Source organism: Phalacrocorax aristotelis, chromosome 25, assembly GCF_949628215.1.
Source record: "Phalacrocorax aristotelis chromosome 25, bGulAri2.1, whole genome shotgun sequence".
NCBI classification, from domain to species: Eukaryota; Metazoa; Chordata; class Aves; order Suliformes; family Phalacrocoracidae; genus Phalacrocorax; species Phalacrocorax aristotelis.
The window spans coordinates 2501212-2518783 of NC_134300.1; the positions used below are offsets into that span (position 1 = coordinate 2501212).

At 66.8% G+C, this 17572-nt stretch overlaps 2 protein-coding genes across 4 annotated transcripts; both read right to left on the bottom strand.

The window, feature by feature from the left end:
* Positions 1-373: 373 nt before the first annotated feature.
* Positions 374-13328, bottom strand: CRTC2 (CREB regulated transcription coactivator 2). 3 transcript variants are annotated; one of them, XM_075074969.1, is made up of 14 exons: positions 13144-13328; positions 9150-9245; positions 8692-8810; positions 7876-7935; positions 6215-6283; positions 4603-4706; positions 4338-4367; positions 4047-4126; positions 3799-3848; positions 3451-3695; positions 2416-2864; positions 1636-1938; positions 1382-1556; positions 374-1261 (listed from the first exon to the last, which is right to left on the bottom strand). In XM_075074969.1, the coding sequence occupies exons 1-14, from the start codon at positions 13285-13287 to the stop codon at positions 1053-1055; spliced, it is 2133 nt and encodes a 710-aa protein (XP_074931070.1). In that variant the 5' UTR covers positions 13288-13328; the 3' UTR covers positions 374-1052. The 3 variants fall into 3 exon arrangements, with proteins under 3 accessions (XP_074931070.1, XP_074931069.1, XP_074931068.1); XM_075074968.1 differs by having other exon boundaries at positions 7876-7929; positions 8707-8810; positions 13117-13327; XM_075074967.1 differs by having other exon boundaries at positions 7876-7937; positions 8694-8810; positions 13117-13327.
* Positions 13329-13799: 471 nt separating this feature from the next.
* On the bottom strand, positions 13800-17566 carry SLC39A1 (solute carrier family 39 member 1). The gene is made up of 4 exons (XM_075075489.1): positions 17163-17566; positions 16578-16856; positions 15771-15901; positions 13800-14812 (listed from the first exon to the last, which is right to left on the bottom strand). Exons 2-4 carry the CDS (start codon positions 16750-16752, stop codon positions 14186-14188), a joined length of 933 nt encoding a protein of 310 aa, XP_074931590.1. The 5' UTR covers positions 16753-16856; positions 17163-17566; the 3' UTR covers positions 13800-14185.
* Between the last annotated feature and the right edge of the window lie 6 nt (positions 17567-17572).

Genomic DNA, 17572 nt, shown 5'->3' on the forward strand with positions numbered 1-17572 from the left:
ACCCCCAGAAACGGTCAGAATCCCCCCCAGACCCATCAGGATGCCCCCAGCACCCCCAGAAGCTGCCAAGACCCCCCCAGCACCCCCCAAAGCTCCCAGGACACCCCCGCCAGCAAACCTAGCACCCCCCAAGTCCCCCTCCTAGCACCCCCAAGAACTTCAAAGAGCCCCCCCCCAAGCTCTCCGTCCCCACCCTACCCCCCACCCCAGCACCCCCAGGAACTGTGGGGACCCCACTGCACCCCCCCAGCACTAAGGGACTCCAGCCCAAAGGGCCTGACCGCCCCTCCCCGTGCCCCCCAAACCTGCCTCCAGCCTCACCCAGGGGGTCCATGTGTGTGTCCCCCCCAAAATCAGCCACACGCCGTCAGAGGGCATTTAATTAACATATAATATATTTTAAAAAATAATAATAATAATAAATCACTCTGGCTCCCTCCCGGGCGGGGGGGGGGGGAACGCGGGGGAACGTGGGTCCTGGGGCCCCAGGTCCCCCCGCCCGCGGACGGGGCCCCCCCGCGCTCCCCCGGGGCCGAGGCGGGGGTCGGGAGGGGGCAAAGTTACAAGTGCTTTCTACATGTCCGTGGGGTCCCCGGCGGCTGGGTAAGGTCTGGGGGGGCTGGGGTACATACGGGGTGCAGCTGGGGGTGGGGGGGGAGCGGGATTTCTCCTTAAACATGGTGATTAGCCAGAAAAAACAAAAATATAGAAGCAGCCCCCCCCACATCCCCCCCTCCTCCCCAGGGGTCTCTACCTACGGGGTTATGTACAGCTGCCCCCGGGGGGGCGGGAGCCCCCTCTCCGCCGGGGTTTGGGGGTGCCGTGGGGCCGGAGAGCGCCTGGCTCGCGTGTCCCCCCCCGCCTCCCTTTCCACCGGCTCCAGCGTCCCCCAGCCCCGTTTTTCTGGGGAGCCCCACCATTTTACCGGAAAAAAAGAATGAAAAAAGTAGAAGGGGGTGGGGTGGGTGGAGGGGAGGAAACTGAGGAGGGGTCCGGAGGTGGGGGACGGGGGTTCTCGGGGGGGTGGGGGTGCTGGCGGAGCCCCCGGCCCCTCACTGGAGGCGGTCGGTGCGGAAGGAGTCCTCCACGGCCGGGTCGGTGAGCAGCGCGTAGGGATCGCTCAGCATGTTCAGTCCGTCCAGGGTGAGGGGTTCGATTTTCAAATCCTCCTCCAGCCCCAAAGCCGTGGCGTCCACCTCGAAGCCGGGGACGCCAGCCAGCGCCGTCGCGATCTCCTTGGAGATGCCGGGGGGAGAATCCCCTGTGGGGAGAGGGGTGGAAATGGAGGGGGGGAGGGGTTCAGGGCTCAGCACCCCGCTACGCGACGTCCCGCTCGCCAACGGGGAGGGAGGGGGCTGCCGGCGTCCCCCCGCCCACCCACCTGTGAGGATGATGTTGGGGATGGGGCCGTGGCGGCTGCAGTTGCTCAGGTTTTGCCGGTTGAGGACGTGGGGGTCGTAGGCACCCTCGGTTGGGGGGTAGCTCAGGGTCCCCAATTCCTCAGGGAAACCGCCGCTGTTGCCGGTGGGGCTTTCCCCCATCCCAAACTGCTCGAACTGCGGGGAGAGGTGGGTTATGGGGACGAATATCCCCCCAATATCCCCCCCACAACGTCCCCATCCCGGGAGAACTCACGCTGCCCAAGCCGAAGTCGCTCAGGGGTTGTCCCAGCTGCTGCTGCTGCTGCTGCTGCAGGGAGGCGTTAGGCTGGTAGTGGGGGCCGTACGGGCGCTGCGCGGCCCCGCTCGGCGGTGCCGGCGGCGGCGGAGGCCGTGCCGGCGGGGCGGCGGCGGGCAGCGCCGGCTGCGGGGAGGACTGCACGGGTTGGTGCAGGGCTTTCTGGCTCGGTTGGGATTGCAGGAGCAAACCGGGCTGGTTGTAGGAGTACGGCGGGAGCCGCTGGTCGGCCGGCAGCTTGCTGGTGTCCAGGGGCACCCCCTGCGGAGAGAGTGGAAAAGAGGGGGGGTCAGCGTGCACCCGCCCCGGTGCCCGCCAGGATCTGGCCCCTCTGCTCAGCGCCCCCGTCTCCGCCAGCGCCCCCCCGGTGCATCCCCCGGCACCGGCAGTGGGTTGGGGAGACCACGGCGATCCAGGAAAACCCCGAATTTCAGCCCCGCCGGCAACACCCGGCACCGAAACCCTGCACCCAGCACCCACCGCGGGCCGGGCTCCCCCTTCCGGAGCGGGAAGCGGGGTGGGGGGAGCCCCGGGCTGGGACGTGCCGCGTCCCCCCTCCATCCCCGACCGCGCGGAGCTCCCTCCCGACGGAGAGGGGTCCGCGGGGTGGGATAGGGGAGCGAGGGGCTTCCCTGGCGTGCAGCTGAGATGAGGATGGAAACGAGACAAGTTGAGGGAGGAGGAGACGGAGGCGAAGCGCGCGGCGCGGGGCCGGCGCGGGCGATGGACCATGCATACCTGGGTGATGGAGGACAATGTGGGTGACATTGTTGGTGAGAACTGTTTGGGGTGCTGCCTTCTGGAGTCGCCACCCATTGGGAGGGTGAGGGGGCTGAGCGGGACCCGTCGGCGGGGCGAGGTGTTTATGGACGCCTGCACCATGGGGGCGTAGGAAGAGCCGCTCAAGCCGGAGGGCAGGCTGGGGTTGCTGGGGGAAGATTGCATGGGCTGGCTGCGGGGGGACGTGGGGAGGGAGGGATTGCTGAGCGAGGAGGAGAGGGAGGAAGGCAGGGACTGGTTGGAGAGCGAGGAAGGGATGGAGGAACTGCTCTGGGACGACTGGAGCGAGGGGTTGCTGAGGGAGGACTGGAGCGAGGGGCTTCGCAGGGAGGCCTGGAGGTTGGGATTGCTAAGCGAGGACTGCAGGGACGGGTTACTCAGGGAGCTCTGCATAGGTGAGGTAAGTCCTGTGGGGACAAAAAAGAAGAGACACCACTGTTACCCACGGAATCGCCCCGCGTCCCAGGCTCTCCTCCCCGGGCCGGGCTGGGCTGGGGCTCCCCGTCTGCCCTGGGTGGGATGGAAGGTGACGGAGGCGACCAAAACGATGGAGACAGAGACAAGAAACACACACACGCACCCCGGGACCGGGACCGGTGGCGGCACAGGATGCTCCGGCTCGGCAAGCAGAGGGTGCCGGGGCAGGAGCGGGGTGGGCGGCGGGCTCCCCGCCGGGGCCGCCACCCCACACCCCCGCAGGACCCCCCCCCCCCGATGCCATCAGACCCCGCAGCTCTCCCCACCCCGCTCCCAGGCTGCGGCATCTCCATCCCAGGCTGGGATGGCCCGGAGATGCTGACTTCTGCCACAGCGAGCACCGGGATGCCGGCCCAGGGGGGTTCCCGTCTCCCCCAGCCCCACCAAGCACCCGCTGCAGGCAGCTCCCCGCCACAGGGGACCCTCTCTCAGCTCCCCGCGGCTGGCGCGGCCACCCCGGGACGTCGGCTCCGGCGTCTCCCTGCCCGCCAGCAGCAGGACGGGGCCAGCCCTCACCTGGCGAGTCGTAGCCCGTCCCCAGTCCCATGCTGCCGCTGATGCCCAGGTGCGTCATGGTGTTGGCCAGGTTGCTGGTGCTGTTGCCCCCGCTCAGGCTGGGGTAGGCGGTCTCGTCCGGGTCGAGAGGGGTGGGCAGCGGGGAGGGGAAGTGCAGGTTGGTGAGGTCAGGGAGGGAACCGCCCGTGTTGAGGGCCGAGGGGATGAGGGGGACGTTGGCAGGCTGATCCGGGGATGGAAATATGCTGGGGGAAAGGGAGAGACACGCTCAGCGCGGGAATGCCACTGCCTCCCCAGCCCCTTTTCCACAGCCGCCCGTGGGCTCGGGCCGCCCAGCCCAGGACTTACTGGATCCCAGGGACCTCGCAGGAGCGCGGACGGGCCGAGGACGACGAGAGCTGTGAAATCAAAGAGGAGATGTGAACCGAGGCCAGGATGCTTAACCTGCGCTCAACCCAACGCTGGGCCGGCCATGGTTTGAGGGCAGGAAGGAGGCAGAGCCACCCTGGTGTCGCAATGCCCCGCGGGCAGGAAGCGGGCACCTTGGGGAAGGGGGCAAAGGGGTGACTTCCTCACGGTCCTTCCTCTGCACCCACCTTTTTGGTGTCCCAGGGCTTCAGCGAATGCTTGTTGTCGTCGAAGGTCTCTTCAATGGGAGGCACTTGGAAAAGAAACACTGGCGAGGAGGGGAGCAGAGAGTCAGGGCAGGGAGAGCGGCACAGCCCACCCGCATCCACCCCGGGGGCACTGAGCCGTCACGAGCGGGGCGTTACAGACCCACCCGCCACAGAGGGGTCCCCAACCACCGGCCCCCCGCATCCCACCCGCTTCCCCAACTCTTTGCATTCTGCAAGGGGGGGACACAGGGGTCCGCGCCCGCTGCTCACCTTTACTGTCTGCGTCCCCGTCCAGAAAACCTGCAAGAGAGCGGGTGACGGCTAGTGGCTGCACATGGGGGTGCAGCAGACATCGGCCACCACCGCGGAGCAGAGGCTGGAAGCGGGGGGGGCTGCTGCATGACCCCACAGTCCCCCCCCAGAGTCCTCGAGGGGCGGGAGGGTCCCGGGGGTCCCGAGGCAGGTGGGTGGAGATGGGGAGCGGCAGGGTCCCGCTGGAGAAAGCGGGGTGCGGAGGGAGGGAAGGGACACTCACCGCTCCGGCGGCCGGGCGGCGGGGCGCCCTGCGAGGGGCCCAGGTACGCGTCCTGGGGGTTGGGGTTCATCACGCTCGTGTGAAGCGCTGAATCGGAATTTGTTCTAATTGGAAAAGGAAAGGTGATCGTTAGATGGACCCGGGCTCTGCCCTCGCCCCCCCCCCCACCCCCCGTTTACAGCCCTGCTGCCATGACAGCCCCCCACGGTCAGCCCCGGGACGGTGGGCAAGAGCTGGGCCGGGGCAGCAGGCAAAAAAGGGGGAGGAAGAACACGGAAGGTTTCACTGGAGCGACAACCATCTCCTCCAAAGCCCTCCATGTCCAATGCCCACCATGCCAAGGGCAAGCCCTGGAGGCAGATGCCAAGGGGGTCTGTGGGGAACCCGTCCCCTTCTGCCAGCCCTGGCCTCCCCTCCCCGCGTGATGCTCTAGCGGGATCCCTCGCCCTGTGCTTCCAGACACGCTGGGGTTTGCTCCGGCCCCATCTCCTCCGAGGGATGGCTCTGCCACCACAGCGAGGACCCCAGAGGCCTCACGGGGCAAGATGGGCTCCCCCGGGGACCCTTTGTTCTCCCCAGGGGCCCTGGAGGGGCTAGGTGCAGCAGACCCGGGGATATTACACCCGTTGTGTCCCCAATTAGTTGGTCTGAAGCGGATGAGCGCGGGGAGGGGCTGGGAAAAGGCCGCTCGAGCTAATGACGCGTCCTGGGACCGCACAAGGGGGATATTGTTCAGCTGCGGCGCAGCTGGGAGGCAGGAAGCTCCCCCCCGCCGCCCATGGGACGCAGGCCCCTCCTGCACGGGGCCCGAACGGGGAGTGACGGGCACCCGCCCGCAGCACGGCCAGGGCCCCGCCGCTGGCACCCAGCCCCAGGAGGTGCCGGCACCGCTCCCGGCACGGCCCAAGGGAGACAGAGCGGGGACCACTGTGAGCAGCATCGCCGATGCGCCAGTGCCGAGCCCTGGCTCGCCCTACTTAGACCCTGCTGTGTCCCAGCCCGGGGAAGGGGACAACCCCAAATCCATCCCTGCTCCTGGGGGGCAAAGCCACGTCTCTCTGGGGCTGGCAGGGGCAGCTTGTCCCTGTGCCCGAGCCCAGCCACTGGCTCAAACCCCACGGGGAACCCTTGCTGTGCCCCCCAGAGGTGGCCCGATCCTCTGGGGCTGTGCCAGCTCCTGCTCCTTGTGCCGTGCTGGGGTGAAACCGAGCAGCGGCAGCAGCGGGCAGAGCCAGGTCCTTGCCCCAGGGAGCCAGCACCGAGCCAGAGCAGCCCTGGAGGACACCCTGCCCTGCATCTCGGAGCCCTGTGCCCCCAAAAGCAGCTCCTCGGGGAGCTCGGAGTGACTGCGGGAACACACAGCCCACAGGGGCAGGAGGGCTGCACCAAGCCCAGTGTGCCCAGGATCACCTCCTCCTGAGGACCCCAGGGCCACCTCCACCCAAGAAGTGCCCCTGTTCAGTGGCCAGGGCAGCCTGGAGACCCTTCCCCTTCTCCTGAGGGACTGGAGTTGGTACAACCAGGGCCATGCCCTCCCTGGGGGTCCTGGGGAAGGGCTGGAGCCCAGTTTAGAGACAGGGAGAGAGAGAAAATGGAATCAAAAATCATTCACCTGTTGAGAGCCGACGGCAGCCTAAACAAATGTCCTTTCTCCATGGGAAAGTTACCCCAGGGCATGGTCCTTTGTAAGGAGAAACAGCAGGGTTACTTGGGGGGCAAGGGAGGGGGCACAGGGCGGCACTGTCCCACAGGAGAGTGGGTTAGGAGCGGGGAGGCCAAGGGCAGGAGGAGGAGGCAGACAGCTCGCTGCCTTGCGTGGACAAGCCAGGGTATCTCTGCGGCCCTGGGGGAAACACCTCGGCACCGGGTCGGGGCTGATCCGTGACATCCTCACCCTATTTTCCCTGCCTTAGCCCTCTGCCCCGCAGCCCAGGCACCGCGGTGATGGGCAGCTTGGCCTTGGCAACCCAAAACACGGCCACTGACCCAGCCCGTGCAGACCAACAGCCAAGATTGTTTCAGTCTTGAGGTTCCTATGAAGGCACCCATTTGGAAGATGGATGAAAATCCCCCCCGAGCCTGGAACAAGGAATCTGCAGCGGGATTTGCAGAGACATGCTCCTGAGGATGGCTCCCCAGAGCCCGAGGTCCTGCGATGAGGGCTCGCTGCGGCGAGGTTTTGACACAACCTCTTCTTTCAGGGTGAAAAAAGCCAAGGCTTTGCCCCAGGAGGTCAGGGAGGACAGCAGAGAGAGCACCCGACGGCTGAGCTCAGACACGGCGGGACGGGGAAAGATGTGCTGGGATACAAGGCCGTGGCCCTCGCACTCTGGACTGACCGACGCCGAGGCTCATCACGGGGGACAAAGTGCAAGATGCAACATGAACCTCCAGCAGAGGCCTGGCATCGCCCAGCACAACCCGGGGCTGCCACCTGCCGCTGCTTGTGTCCCCACTGGGCCAAGGAGAAGGGGCACGCACGGCCCCTCAGGCTCCCGGCGCACCGAGACGGCTGCCGAGCCGCGCCAGGCACCGCGGCACAGACACAGCAGAAGCATCGGGAGCGAGTCGCCCTGGGAGGACGGGCCTTGGGCTGGAGGAGAGCACAGTGCGTCAGAGCAAGGGCAGCCTTGAAAATAAAGCCCAGGAGCCTCAAGTGACCTCTAAAAGGGCTGAGCTGCACTGAGCTGAGCCTAAACAGCTCCTGCACAGAGCTGCAGCTCACTGGGACCTCCGTGGGATGGAGCCGATGCTCGGGGCGCGCTCGGGCTTGGCCCGCCAGCCCCATCCTCGCCTGCACCCGGGGCCAAGAGCCAGTGATTCACCTCAGCAGGATCCCTCTTCCCACTGCCACAGTGGGTGGATGCCACCCCACGTGCCAGAGCTGGCTCTTTTGGGCACAATGAAATCATTTCTCCTTAAAAATCCCCACTCTGCGGGACGGTGTGGGCAGCACCCGAAATCAGAAAGAGGGGGGAAACCTCCCAGCCCCATTCCCAGCATCTCAGCATTTCTCTCTGCCCCCCCAGGTCCAGTTTCTGCCCCGCAGAGTGGTAAGGGAAGCTGCGTAAATCCTCCCAGGAGGGCCGCCCGTTGCGAGGGACTCTTCCACGCTGGGCTTTTGCCAGCCTGCCTGTTTCCAAACCTCCGGGTGCTCTTTAACACAGAGCAAGCCCTGGGCTCCAGCGACCCCGCAGACACGGGGAGGCAGCAGGCTGGAAACGGGCACCCGGAAAACAAGTGCCGGGAACCAAGAAACCACGGGGTCTTTACCTCCTCCAGCTGGGCTCAGGCGGAGGCGACAGGTAGGTCGGTCCATAGGGAGAGCTGTCGATGTGAGAGGCATGTTAAGGACCAAACAGAGAGCGAGGGGCTGAGCAGCCAGCATGCAGGCACCCCGTGCAAGCCTGCAGACAGCCCAGGGCAGCACGTGTGACGAACGCTCAGTAATCCCAAAAACCATAGAATTATTGAGGTTGGAAAAGACCTCTCGGATCATCAGGTCCAACCGCCAACTCAACACCGCCATGTCCCCTAAACCATGCCCCAAAGTGCCACATCTACATGGTTTTTGAAACCCCCCAGGGACGGTGACTCCCCCACCTCTCTGGGCAGCCTCTGCCAGGGCCTGACCGCTCTGGCAGGGAAGGCATTTTCCCTCATCTCCAACCTAAACCTCCCCTGGCGCAGCTTGAGGCCGTTTCCTCTCGTCCTGTCACTGGTGACTTGGGAGCAGAGACCAACCCCCCCTCACTCCAGCCCCTCTCAGGCAGCTGCAGAGAGCGAGAAGGGCTCCCCTCAGCCCCCTCTTCTCAAGGCTAAACCCCCCCAGCTCCCCCAGCCACCCCCCAGCACACTTGTGCTCCAGACCCTGCCCCAGCCCCGCTGCCCTTCTCTGGACACGCTCCAGCCCCTCCAGGGCCTTCTTGTCCCGAGGGGCCCAAACCTGAGCCCAGCATTCGAGGTGGGGCCTCACCAGTGCCGAAAAGACAAGCACATGCGGCAACAGGATCGGGGCAGGAGCCCCAGCGGTGGGAGGAAAGGCTGCCTGCCCCCACCGACGGGGCAGGAGGGAACAGGATAAAGGATATCTGTCGGACGTACCGGCGAAGGGGGGACATCATCCGGCGCGGGTCCCGCTGCACTCGCTCCACCAGGCCGTGGTGCCGGGTGCTGCGCGTGGAGTCCAGCGGCGATTGCAAAGGGCCCTGCAGGGAGGAGACACCGGGGTGAGCCCACCGTGTATCTGCGAGGGAAGGGGGTCTCGGGATCGGCCCTCCTCAACTGCCCCGTCGCTGGCAGCGCTGCCACGGCGATGGAGCTGGGGCCAGGCACGGTAGTTAGAGAACATCCCCTCGTCCCAGTCTGTCCCCAGCAGCAGCCCATGCCAGAGCTCTTCGTCCTCTCCCTTGATGCCCAAACTGAGTCCTTATGCAGCCCCTGATCCTCCAAGACACCAAGGGCGGCTGCCGCTGTGCCACGGGGGGCAGCTCCACCCAGATCCCCACCCTGGGCAGCCCCTGGCTGGCAGAGCGGGCGCTGCTTACCTGGAAATCGGAGACGCCGCTGCCGATCTGGTTGACGTTGGGCAGGGAGCCGCTGTAGTAGGGTCCCCGGCTCTGCCTCAGCTTCTGTGCCTGCATCTGGGCCAGGGGAGGGGAGGCAGGTCAGGGGGAGGCAGCAGGAACCCCGGCGTGCTGGGGCTCCTCTGAACTGCCGCGTTACATCCCCATCCCAACGGGTCATCCGCACGCTCTCCCTCCTCCAGTCCGGCCCCACGCTTGCCCCACGCACAGTATCAAGCCCCTGGGGTGTCCCACAGGAGGAGGTGGCCCCCGACAGAGGCTCATCCAGCCTGGTTGGCATCAGGAACCATGCAGAAGTGGGCCAGGAGGGCTCGAGGTGTCTGATACCTCTCTTTTTCAAAGCCACCAAGCGCGGAGGAGGCCCTACAAGGGACTTTCCTCCCTCTGTGGGTGCTCCAGTGCAGGAAGGATGCTGAGCCCCCGCTGGGTTTAGCAGCTGAGAGTGGGCAAAGCCACATCTCTCACACAGGCTGCTGCACCCACGTCCCCGGAGCAGTGGCTGAGGCCAGCCTGGCTCCCCCTGCAACAGCTGAAGCCCCTGTGCCCCCCCGAGAGGGCTCTGGGCTCCCTGGGCACCCAGCGGTCAGTGGGTCAGCCTGTCCCCTTCAATCCAGAGGTGCTGGGTTTTGCAGCAGGCACCTTGTCCACAATAAAGACAGTGCTGGGACTGTCAGCAATGCGAGTGGCGCAGCCCAAAAACCGGGGGAGATCCCAGTCTGCAACCGGGGTTCCGGCAGGGTGAGCAGGAAGGGCTGCCTGCTCAGCCATGGCACGGCAGCCCGTCGGCTCCTGGCGCTGCTCAAGGCTGAGGGAAGGAGCCACAGCAAACCGCAGACGAGAGATAACCAGGCCTGGGCACCCGCCCCCAGCGCTCAGGGGCAGAAGAAAACCCCACGGCAGATGGGAGCTGGGGTCCTGGGGCAGCACCAGCACCAAACCAGCCCTGAAAGCCCCCACCTGTCCCAGCCCCGCAGGCAGAAGCCTGCTCATGGTCGCCCCGGGCACAGGCTTGACCCGCCAAGAGCAGCACAGACTTCCTCATCCCGACAGCAGCAGGAAGGCGCTCTGCTGCCCGCATCCCGGGAAAGGGCACGGCCCCGTCATCCCCTCTGGCACAAGAGGATGTCCCACTCCTCCGCTCCAGCATCCCACCGGGGAAGGAGGCTTTTCCCCCATCCCAATCCACAGTGCCAAGGTCAAGCACACATGAATCCACCTTCCCTTTGGACGCAGGGTGGTCCCTGAGCAGCCCCATGCACCAGCGCGTGTCGGATGTGGACAAACCCCGGGGAAAGAGGAGATGAAGCGCAAAAAGCAGCTTGGAAACAGGCTGCAGCCAGGAAACCTGCAGCGGCAAATTCCCAAGCTTAAGACCAGCAAAATCCAGATCCAGGGGAAGAAAAACAAAAAAAAAAGAAAAACAACCAAAAAAATGGGAGATTTAGTCAACAGCTGGCTGTGCTGGCACTGCAGGATTAGTGCGGGGAGTTGCGCTGGGGCTTAAGGTCTTGGGATCCTGCTCTGTTCTCCAAGCCAGGGTCCCTGCGGGAGCCGGCAGAGCCAGACGAGGCTGAAATCAGGCAGCAGCTCACAAGTGGCCAGAAAAGACTCCAGGAAACACAAAGCAAAGCTTGAGGAGCTGCTAGATCCTGGCGGCAGGAGCGGGGCTCCCCAGAGCTGGGCTGCAGCCCCCCAGGCTGTGCTGACTGGGGGCAGAAGCCTCTCCCCCGGCAAGAAGCCATGAAACAGAGGCGCCCGTGTGGGGCACAAGCTGTCAGTGCGACGGCTGCTGCCAGCTCCTTGCCTGCAGCCCCGTGGGTAACAACAGGGGGACCCACGGGGCCAGAACCCCCATTGGGACCAACTCCTCGCCCAGGCCATGCTGCTCTGTGCCTCCCCAGGGCTGCCGGTCCCCACGTGCAGGGAACAAACTCCCGGAGAAAGCGTCCCGGGGCAGGGATTAGTGGGGAGGACAGTCCTGCTGCCTCTCTCCCCGGCTTTGCTGCACATTAACCAGCTGTTTACTGTGCAAACACGGTGCGGGAGGCTCCAGCCCACTTCCAAACTCACCGGCGATGAGCAGGTCGCGGCTCCCGCCTGTCATCCCGGCAAGAGAGGGAAAAAAACCTCCTCCAGAGAGCGGGTGTCCCCGCTCAGGAGCCCTGCCTGCCAGGGATGGGGCTGCTCTCAGCTCGGCACAGAGAGCCGCACATCGCTCCCTAGGGGTTGGCAGCACCGTGTCCCTGTCACCCTCCTGGCGACACCCTCTGCTCTGGGGATGTCAGGCCACTGCTGCCTCACCAGACCTGGGGTGCCAGCAGGGTTCTCTGACCAAAACACCCCCTTTTTTTAAAGGTCTGATGGATTTTGCTCCCCATTCTGCCAACCCCAAGTGCAGGGTGACACACAAGCCTCCTGTGTCACCTGGAAAAGCCTCTCCGTGCCTCCAGCTCTCTCAGCTCCACACTCCTCTCCCTCGCTCCTCCATGCCGTATCTCTGCCGGGAAGGACAGCGCTGGCTGCCAGACCCTGCAGCTGCCGGCACAGCGACCCACTGCACTGCAGAGCCCCGTCACAACCCATCTCTCCGGGAGGTGAAATCAGGCCAAACCCTGACCGTGGCAAACAGCCGCGCAATCCCCACCGACTCCTCAGGGCCGGCGCAGAGCGAAATGCAAACCGGAGCCGATCATCTCCTCTCGACGGCTTCCCTTGCTGGGGAAACTGCAGTCCTGGAGACACACCGCAGCGTTCCCGGTCTCCCCGCTCCACCACTAGCCCCCAGCACCCCGGAGCAGCCCTCCTGCCATCAAGGTCCCGCTGAGAAATCCTCGGGGGGGGACGACTCCCCCAGAAGCTGCCGAGCAGGGTGGTTTTGCCAGCTCAGATCCGACGCACTCATCCGCACTCCCAACTCTGCGTTTTCTCAGGCTCCAGCTGAGCTAAATTTAAGCATCTCCAGGGATGAAGCATCCGCCGCTTCCCGCGGGAGCCGGCTGCATTGGCGGGACGGAGCAACCCAACCCTCCTGAGGGTCCCCAGTGCTCAGGGATGGACGCCCCGAGTCCCAGGGCCGGCGGAGGATCATCCGGTAGAGGCAACGCAGGGCTGTGCCGTGGTGGGAGCCTGTCCCGGAGCTGCAGGCATGGGGGATCCGCTCCTCACCCCCACAGCAAGACCCCCTGTATAACCCTCAGGTGCCACAGCTGGCAAGTCGTTTTATCCACCCGGTGCCCGGGACACGAGCTCAGAAGCGGAGGAGGCGCAGGGTGTGCACCGGGACCCACGCACGGTGGCCACGGGCCGGAGCGAGCCACGTGCGAACCCTTACCGAGAAACCCACCGCCAAAAAAAACCCCCAAAACACATCAAAATAAATCCAGGGGAAGGAGAGCAGGGTGCAGGTGGGCACCCACGGAAGGAGCATTTCTCTTGGTGGGGGGCCCTTCCCGGACCATCCACACCCCCCAGCACCCGAAATGCAGACCCACCCCGGCCGGGGGGGGGTGCCCCATCCTGTCCTACCTCCTCTACACCCCCAAAACGCCCCCCCAGCCCCTCTCGGCACCCACTGATGCTGCCCACACACACACACCTCCTGAGCCCCCCCATCCCACCCTGCACTCCCAGCAGAGCCCCCAGCGCCCCGCTAACCCACAAACCCCCTCTCCCCCCGAACCCCGCCCGCTCCCGTCCAGCCCCCCTCCCTCTCTCATAGCTACGCCCCTCCCAGGCCTTCCTCATCCCCCGGCCCACTCACAGCCCCCAGGTTCCCCCCAGCCCCTCACGAACCCCGCGGCCCCTCGCAACCCCCGGCCCCTCACACAGCCCCCAGCCCCTCACACAGCCCCCGGTCGTCCCCCCCAACCTCGGGCCCGTCGCGCATCCGGCAAGGCGGGGGGGGGGAGGCCGCGGCGGCGCCGCTCACCCGGGTGGAGAAGATCTCCATCATCACCTCCTCGAAGGCCGCCGTCTCCTCCGCCTGCCGCTGCTTTTGCAACGCGATCTTCTCGCTGAACTTCCTCGGGTTAGAAGCACCGGTACCCGTTGAAGAACCCGCACCGGGGCCGGGCCCGGCCCCCGCTCCCGCCGCCGCCATCTTCCCTGCTCGGGCCGCTCCGGCCGCCGCCGCCGCCGCCGCCGCGCGGGGCACGCTGGGAGAGGGAGTCCGCGGGCCTGGGGCCGCCGCTGGGCCGCCGGCGGCAGGCGGACTACAACTCCCAGAATTCCCCGCAGCGCGCCCGCAGAGGCCGCCGGGAAATCGAGTCCCCCGCCTTCCACCTCCCCACACTGAGGGGCGCCGAGGGCGGGCCCGACTACAACTCCCGGCGTGCACCGCGCGGCCTCCGCCCTCCCCCGGGGCGGGGCGGGGCGGGGCGGGGGGGCGGGTACAGCAGAGTCGTACCCCCCCACCCCAACGGCGCAGACCCCCCCCCACCCCCCCCAAAAAAAAAACCTGGAGGGGTCCGCACCCCCCCCAGCCCATATAGACCTGGGGCCGGGTAGGGGGGAACTAGGGACGCCCTTGAGGATTGTGACACACCCCCCCTCCAAAATTGCAGCCCCCCCCCCCCCCCGCCCCGCCCCCAGTCCCAGCCACAGGCAGCACCATCGTGTCCAGTCCTTTATTTACTTCATCCATCCAACCCCATTTCTGGTCTGGGGGTGGGGTGGGCTGGGGCTGCACATCCCAGGGCAACACCACCCCCCCCCCGCGCTAAGGGCACTTGTGGTGGTGGTGATGGGAGGGTGGTGGTGGGAGACACACACCTTCCCCACCCTGGGGGTCCCACGGGTGGGGGGGGGGGAGGTCAGCACCATCCACCTATGCAGGTGGGGAAACTGGGGCACAGGGACTGCCCTGGACAGGGGGCCCCCGCGGGCAGACCCCCCCCTCCAGGGTGTGTGGGGGCCGGGGAGAGTCTCCTGAGTGACGCTTTGGCACTTGCACAGAGGGGAACCTCCTTCCTGGGGGTCCCACGTGGGGAGGGGACGCCTCAGATCTTGATGAAGAGGATGGCAGTGACAAGGGCAAAGCCGGCGAGGAGCAGGATGACTTTGGGGACGCGATGCTGGGGGACGCCAAGTTCCTGGGGTAAAATCTCCAGGAAAGTGATGTAGAGGAAGGTCCCAGCCGCCAACCCCTCCAGCACCCCCCGGCACAGCCGCTGCCGCGGCCCTGCGCCCGCCGCCACCGCCGTCCCCAACCCGACGCCCAAGGGCGACATCATGGCGAAGAGCACCAAGCAGGCGGCCACCGCCGGCGCGCGCAGGCGACCCCGCAGCAGCTTCAGCGCCAGGCTGAAGGCCACCGCGCATTTATGCAGCAGCAGGGCCAGGCAGACGCGCAGCACGGCCCCCTCGGCCTCCTGCAACCCCAACGCCAGCCCTTCCAGCACGGAGTGAAGCGCCAACGCCAGCACCAACAATCCGGCGCGAACAGCACCGCGGGCACTGGGAACGGGGGGCTGCGGCGAAGGGGTTTGGATGGAGCCGGTGGGAAGGAGGGCTCGCGTTTCCTCCGGGATGGACGACGGCTCCCGCTGCGCCAACGCGACCTGCTCCAGCACCAGCACCAGGAAGAAGCCCATGGCCAGGATGAATTCTGCCAAGGGGAACTGCAGCTGCGAGGGGAGGGGGAAAACGGGGCTCAGGGCCTGCCTGTGCCCAGCCCTGCCTGCGCCGCCGGCCCCGGGGAAGGAAGCTGGAGGCGGTGGCTGCCGGGAAGCTGTGGGCAGGAGGATCTTTCCATGAGTCACAGCAGCGGGACACGAGGGCCTCCTGGCTGGCCCGGCCCCGCCGTCCCCTCCCGGCTGCTCCGCTGCCACCAGCCCAGCCCTGCCAGCTCCCTCCCTGCTGTCCCATCCCCGCTCGCGCCGTCCCAGTTGCCCCCATTGCTGCTGTCCCCATGCCACTGTCCCATCCCCACCGCCCCCATTCCTGATGTCCTGTCTCTGCCATTCCTGTCCCCATTCCTGATGTCCCACCACCACCGTCGCCTCCCCACCACCCTGTCCCTGCTGTTCCCCTCCCTGCTGTCCCTGTCGCCATTCCTGATGTCCCCCACCACCATCCCATCCCCACAGTCCCTGTCACCTCCATTCCTGCTGTCCCCCCTGCACTGTCCCCCTCCCCACCGTCCCCCTCCCTCTTGTCCTATCCTCACCATCTTGTCCCAACTGTCCCCCTCCCCTCCATCCCATCCTCTCATCCCCCTCTTTTCCATCCCACCCCCGCTGTCCCCCTCCCCACTGTCCTGTCCCCACTGTCCCCTCCCCACCCTCATCCTCCCCACAGCCCCATTCCTCCCACCTCTTCCCTGCTCTCCCCGTCCCCCTCCCCACCACCCAATCTCCACCACCCCCTCACCACTGTCCCCACCAGCTGTCCCCTCCCTTCTGCCCCCCTCCCAAGCTGTCCTCTCCATTCTGTCCCCCCCCCAGCCATCCCCTCCCCTCTATCCCAGCACAGCGGACGCCTCCACACCCAGCCAGAGCTTCTGACCCTCATCCCCAGGGACAAGGACACCAGGAACCCGCCGGGGCAGAGCCAGGGTCCCCGGGGGGGGTCCCGGGGGCTCACCGTGATGCGCAGCCCCTCCAGCGCCGCGCTGATGCTGGCCAGGTAGTCGGGCAGGAGGTCGAGCAGGCAGGTGGCCAGGAAGACACCGCCGGCAAAGCAGCTCACCAGGCTGAGCACCGGGCTGCGGGCGTCTGCAGAGCGGGGGGGGCTGAGACCCCCACCACAGCCCTGTACCCCAGGACCCACTGAGCCTTTTGGGGTCAGCCCTGCTCCGGGTGACAGCCCTGTCCCCAAGCTCATCCTGGGACCCCTGGGATGCCCCCCAGGCTCCCCAGGACCCCCAAACTCCTGAGACATCCCCTTTCCAGTCTCCCTGGGATACCTTGGACCCCTGAGACCCCTGGACACCCCCCTCAGGCTCCCTGGGAATCTTGGACCCCCCCAGACACTCCAGGACCCCCACCAGACTGCCCAGACTCCCACCCCTGGACTCACCAGGACCCCTGAAACCCCCAGACCCACCCCCCATACTCCCTGTGACACCTCAGACCCCCCCAGACTCCCTGTGACCCCCTTGACACCTCAGACTCACACACACACCCCCCCCCAGACTCCCTGGGATACCTTGGATTCGCCCCCCAAGACACTCCAGGGCCCCCACCAGATTCCCCAGGACACCCCCCCGGACTCCTTGGGACCCCCCGGACACACCCAGGCTCCCCCCTCAAATTCCCCAGGACCCTCCCAGACCCCTGGGACCCTTCCTGAGCCCTCCGGGATCCCCCAGACCCTCCGAGACCCCCCGGGATCTCCCAAACCCCTGAGACCCCTGAACTCCCCGGGCCCCCCCGGCCCCCCCGGCCGTACCGGCGGAGCCGGGGGGCTGCCGAAAGCAGCAGAGGGGGGCGAGGCCGCAGGCGAGGGGCAGCAGGAGCAGCAGCACCAACGAGCCCAGCTTCGCCTCCAGCCCGGGCGGGGGACGCGGCGCCGTCCCGGGGCTCCAGGCCAGCTCCTCCGTCCCGGTGCCGGTTCCCTCCGCCATCCCGCCCGGCCTCCGGTGCGGGAATTTAACGTCTATCGAGGGGGGAATCACCGACCCGCCGCCACCTCCTCGACGGTAATTCGCATCCCCGGAACGATCCGGAGCTACGACGGGACGGAACGGGACGGTCAGAGCGATCGGTGCCGCCTCCCGTCCCCGGTGACTCACAAATCCCTCCCGTCGGGACCGAGCCCTGTCCCATCCCGGGAGCCCTCGGTGCCCGGAGAACGGCGGTGGGTTAGGGAAAGGAGCTCCGGGAGTCCGGGGAAGCGCTCCGGTAACGGCGGAGGGGGTTGGACGACCGGCACCGGGACCGGGGACCGGGACCCGGTCCCGGATCGCGGTCCAAGGTCCCCGATCCCCGATCCAAGGTGCCGGTCCCGGTCCCGGCGCCCCCCCCCCGCACTCACCGCTCGGCCTCGGCGTTCCAAAGAGGCGGAGCCGACACGGCGCGTCTCAGCCAATAGCGACTCGAAATCGCCCCTCCGGTCCCGCTGAGTGACGCGCGTCGCAACCAATAGAAAACGAGAGAAGCGGGAACGCGCGGCGGTAGCGATTTCCTACGCGTCTCCGGTTTTACCGGATCGGTCCCGTTAACGGGAGGGCACCGACACGGGTCTGGAGCCACCCTTGGCCGGTAGCGAAACGATTCCCGGCACCGGGACCCGTTCCCCTGCGGAACCGCTCGCTGCTGCTTCCCGGTGCCTCCGGGACGCGGTACGGGACCGGTAGCCCTCCGTACCCACTCCCCCCCTCCATTCCCTCCGGTGCTCCCGGTAGAGTCGGAGGGAGGCCCCCAGGCCACGCCGTGGGCGGAGAA

Coding starts and splice junctions, on each gene's coding strand:
- SLC39A1 (XM_075075489.1), bottom strand. CDS start 16,752: ATGGCGGAGGGAACCGGCACCGGGACGGAGGAGCTGGCCTGGAGCCCC. Junction 15,902..16,577: donor GCAGCCCCCCGGCTCCGCCG/GTACGGCCGGGG, acceptor CCCGCTCTGCAG/ACGCCCGCAGCCCGGTGCTC. Junction 14,813..15,770: donor TGGAGGGGCTGCGCATCACG/GTGAGCCCCCGG, acceptor CTCCCCTCGCAG/CTGCAGTTCCCCTTGGCAGA.
- CRTC2 (XM_075074967.1), bottom strand. CDS start 13,287: ATGGCGGCGGCGGGAGCGGGGGCCGGGCCCGGCCCCGGTGCGGGTTCT. Junction 4,707..6,214: donor CTGCCGTCGGCTCTCAACAG/GTGAATGATTTT, acceptor TTTTCCAATTAG/AACAAATTCCGATTCAGCGC. Junction 4,368..4,602: donor GCCGCCCGGCCGCCGGAGCG/GTGAGTGTCCCT, acceptor GCTCTCTTGCAG/GTTTTCTGGACGGGGACGCA.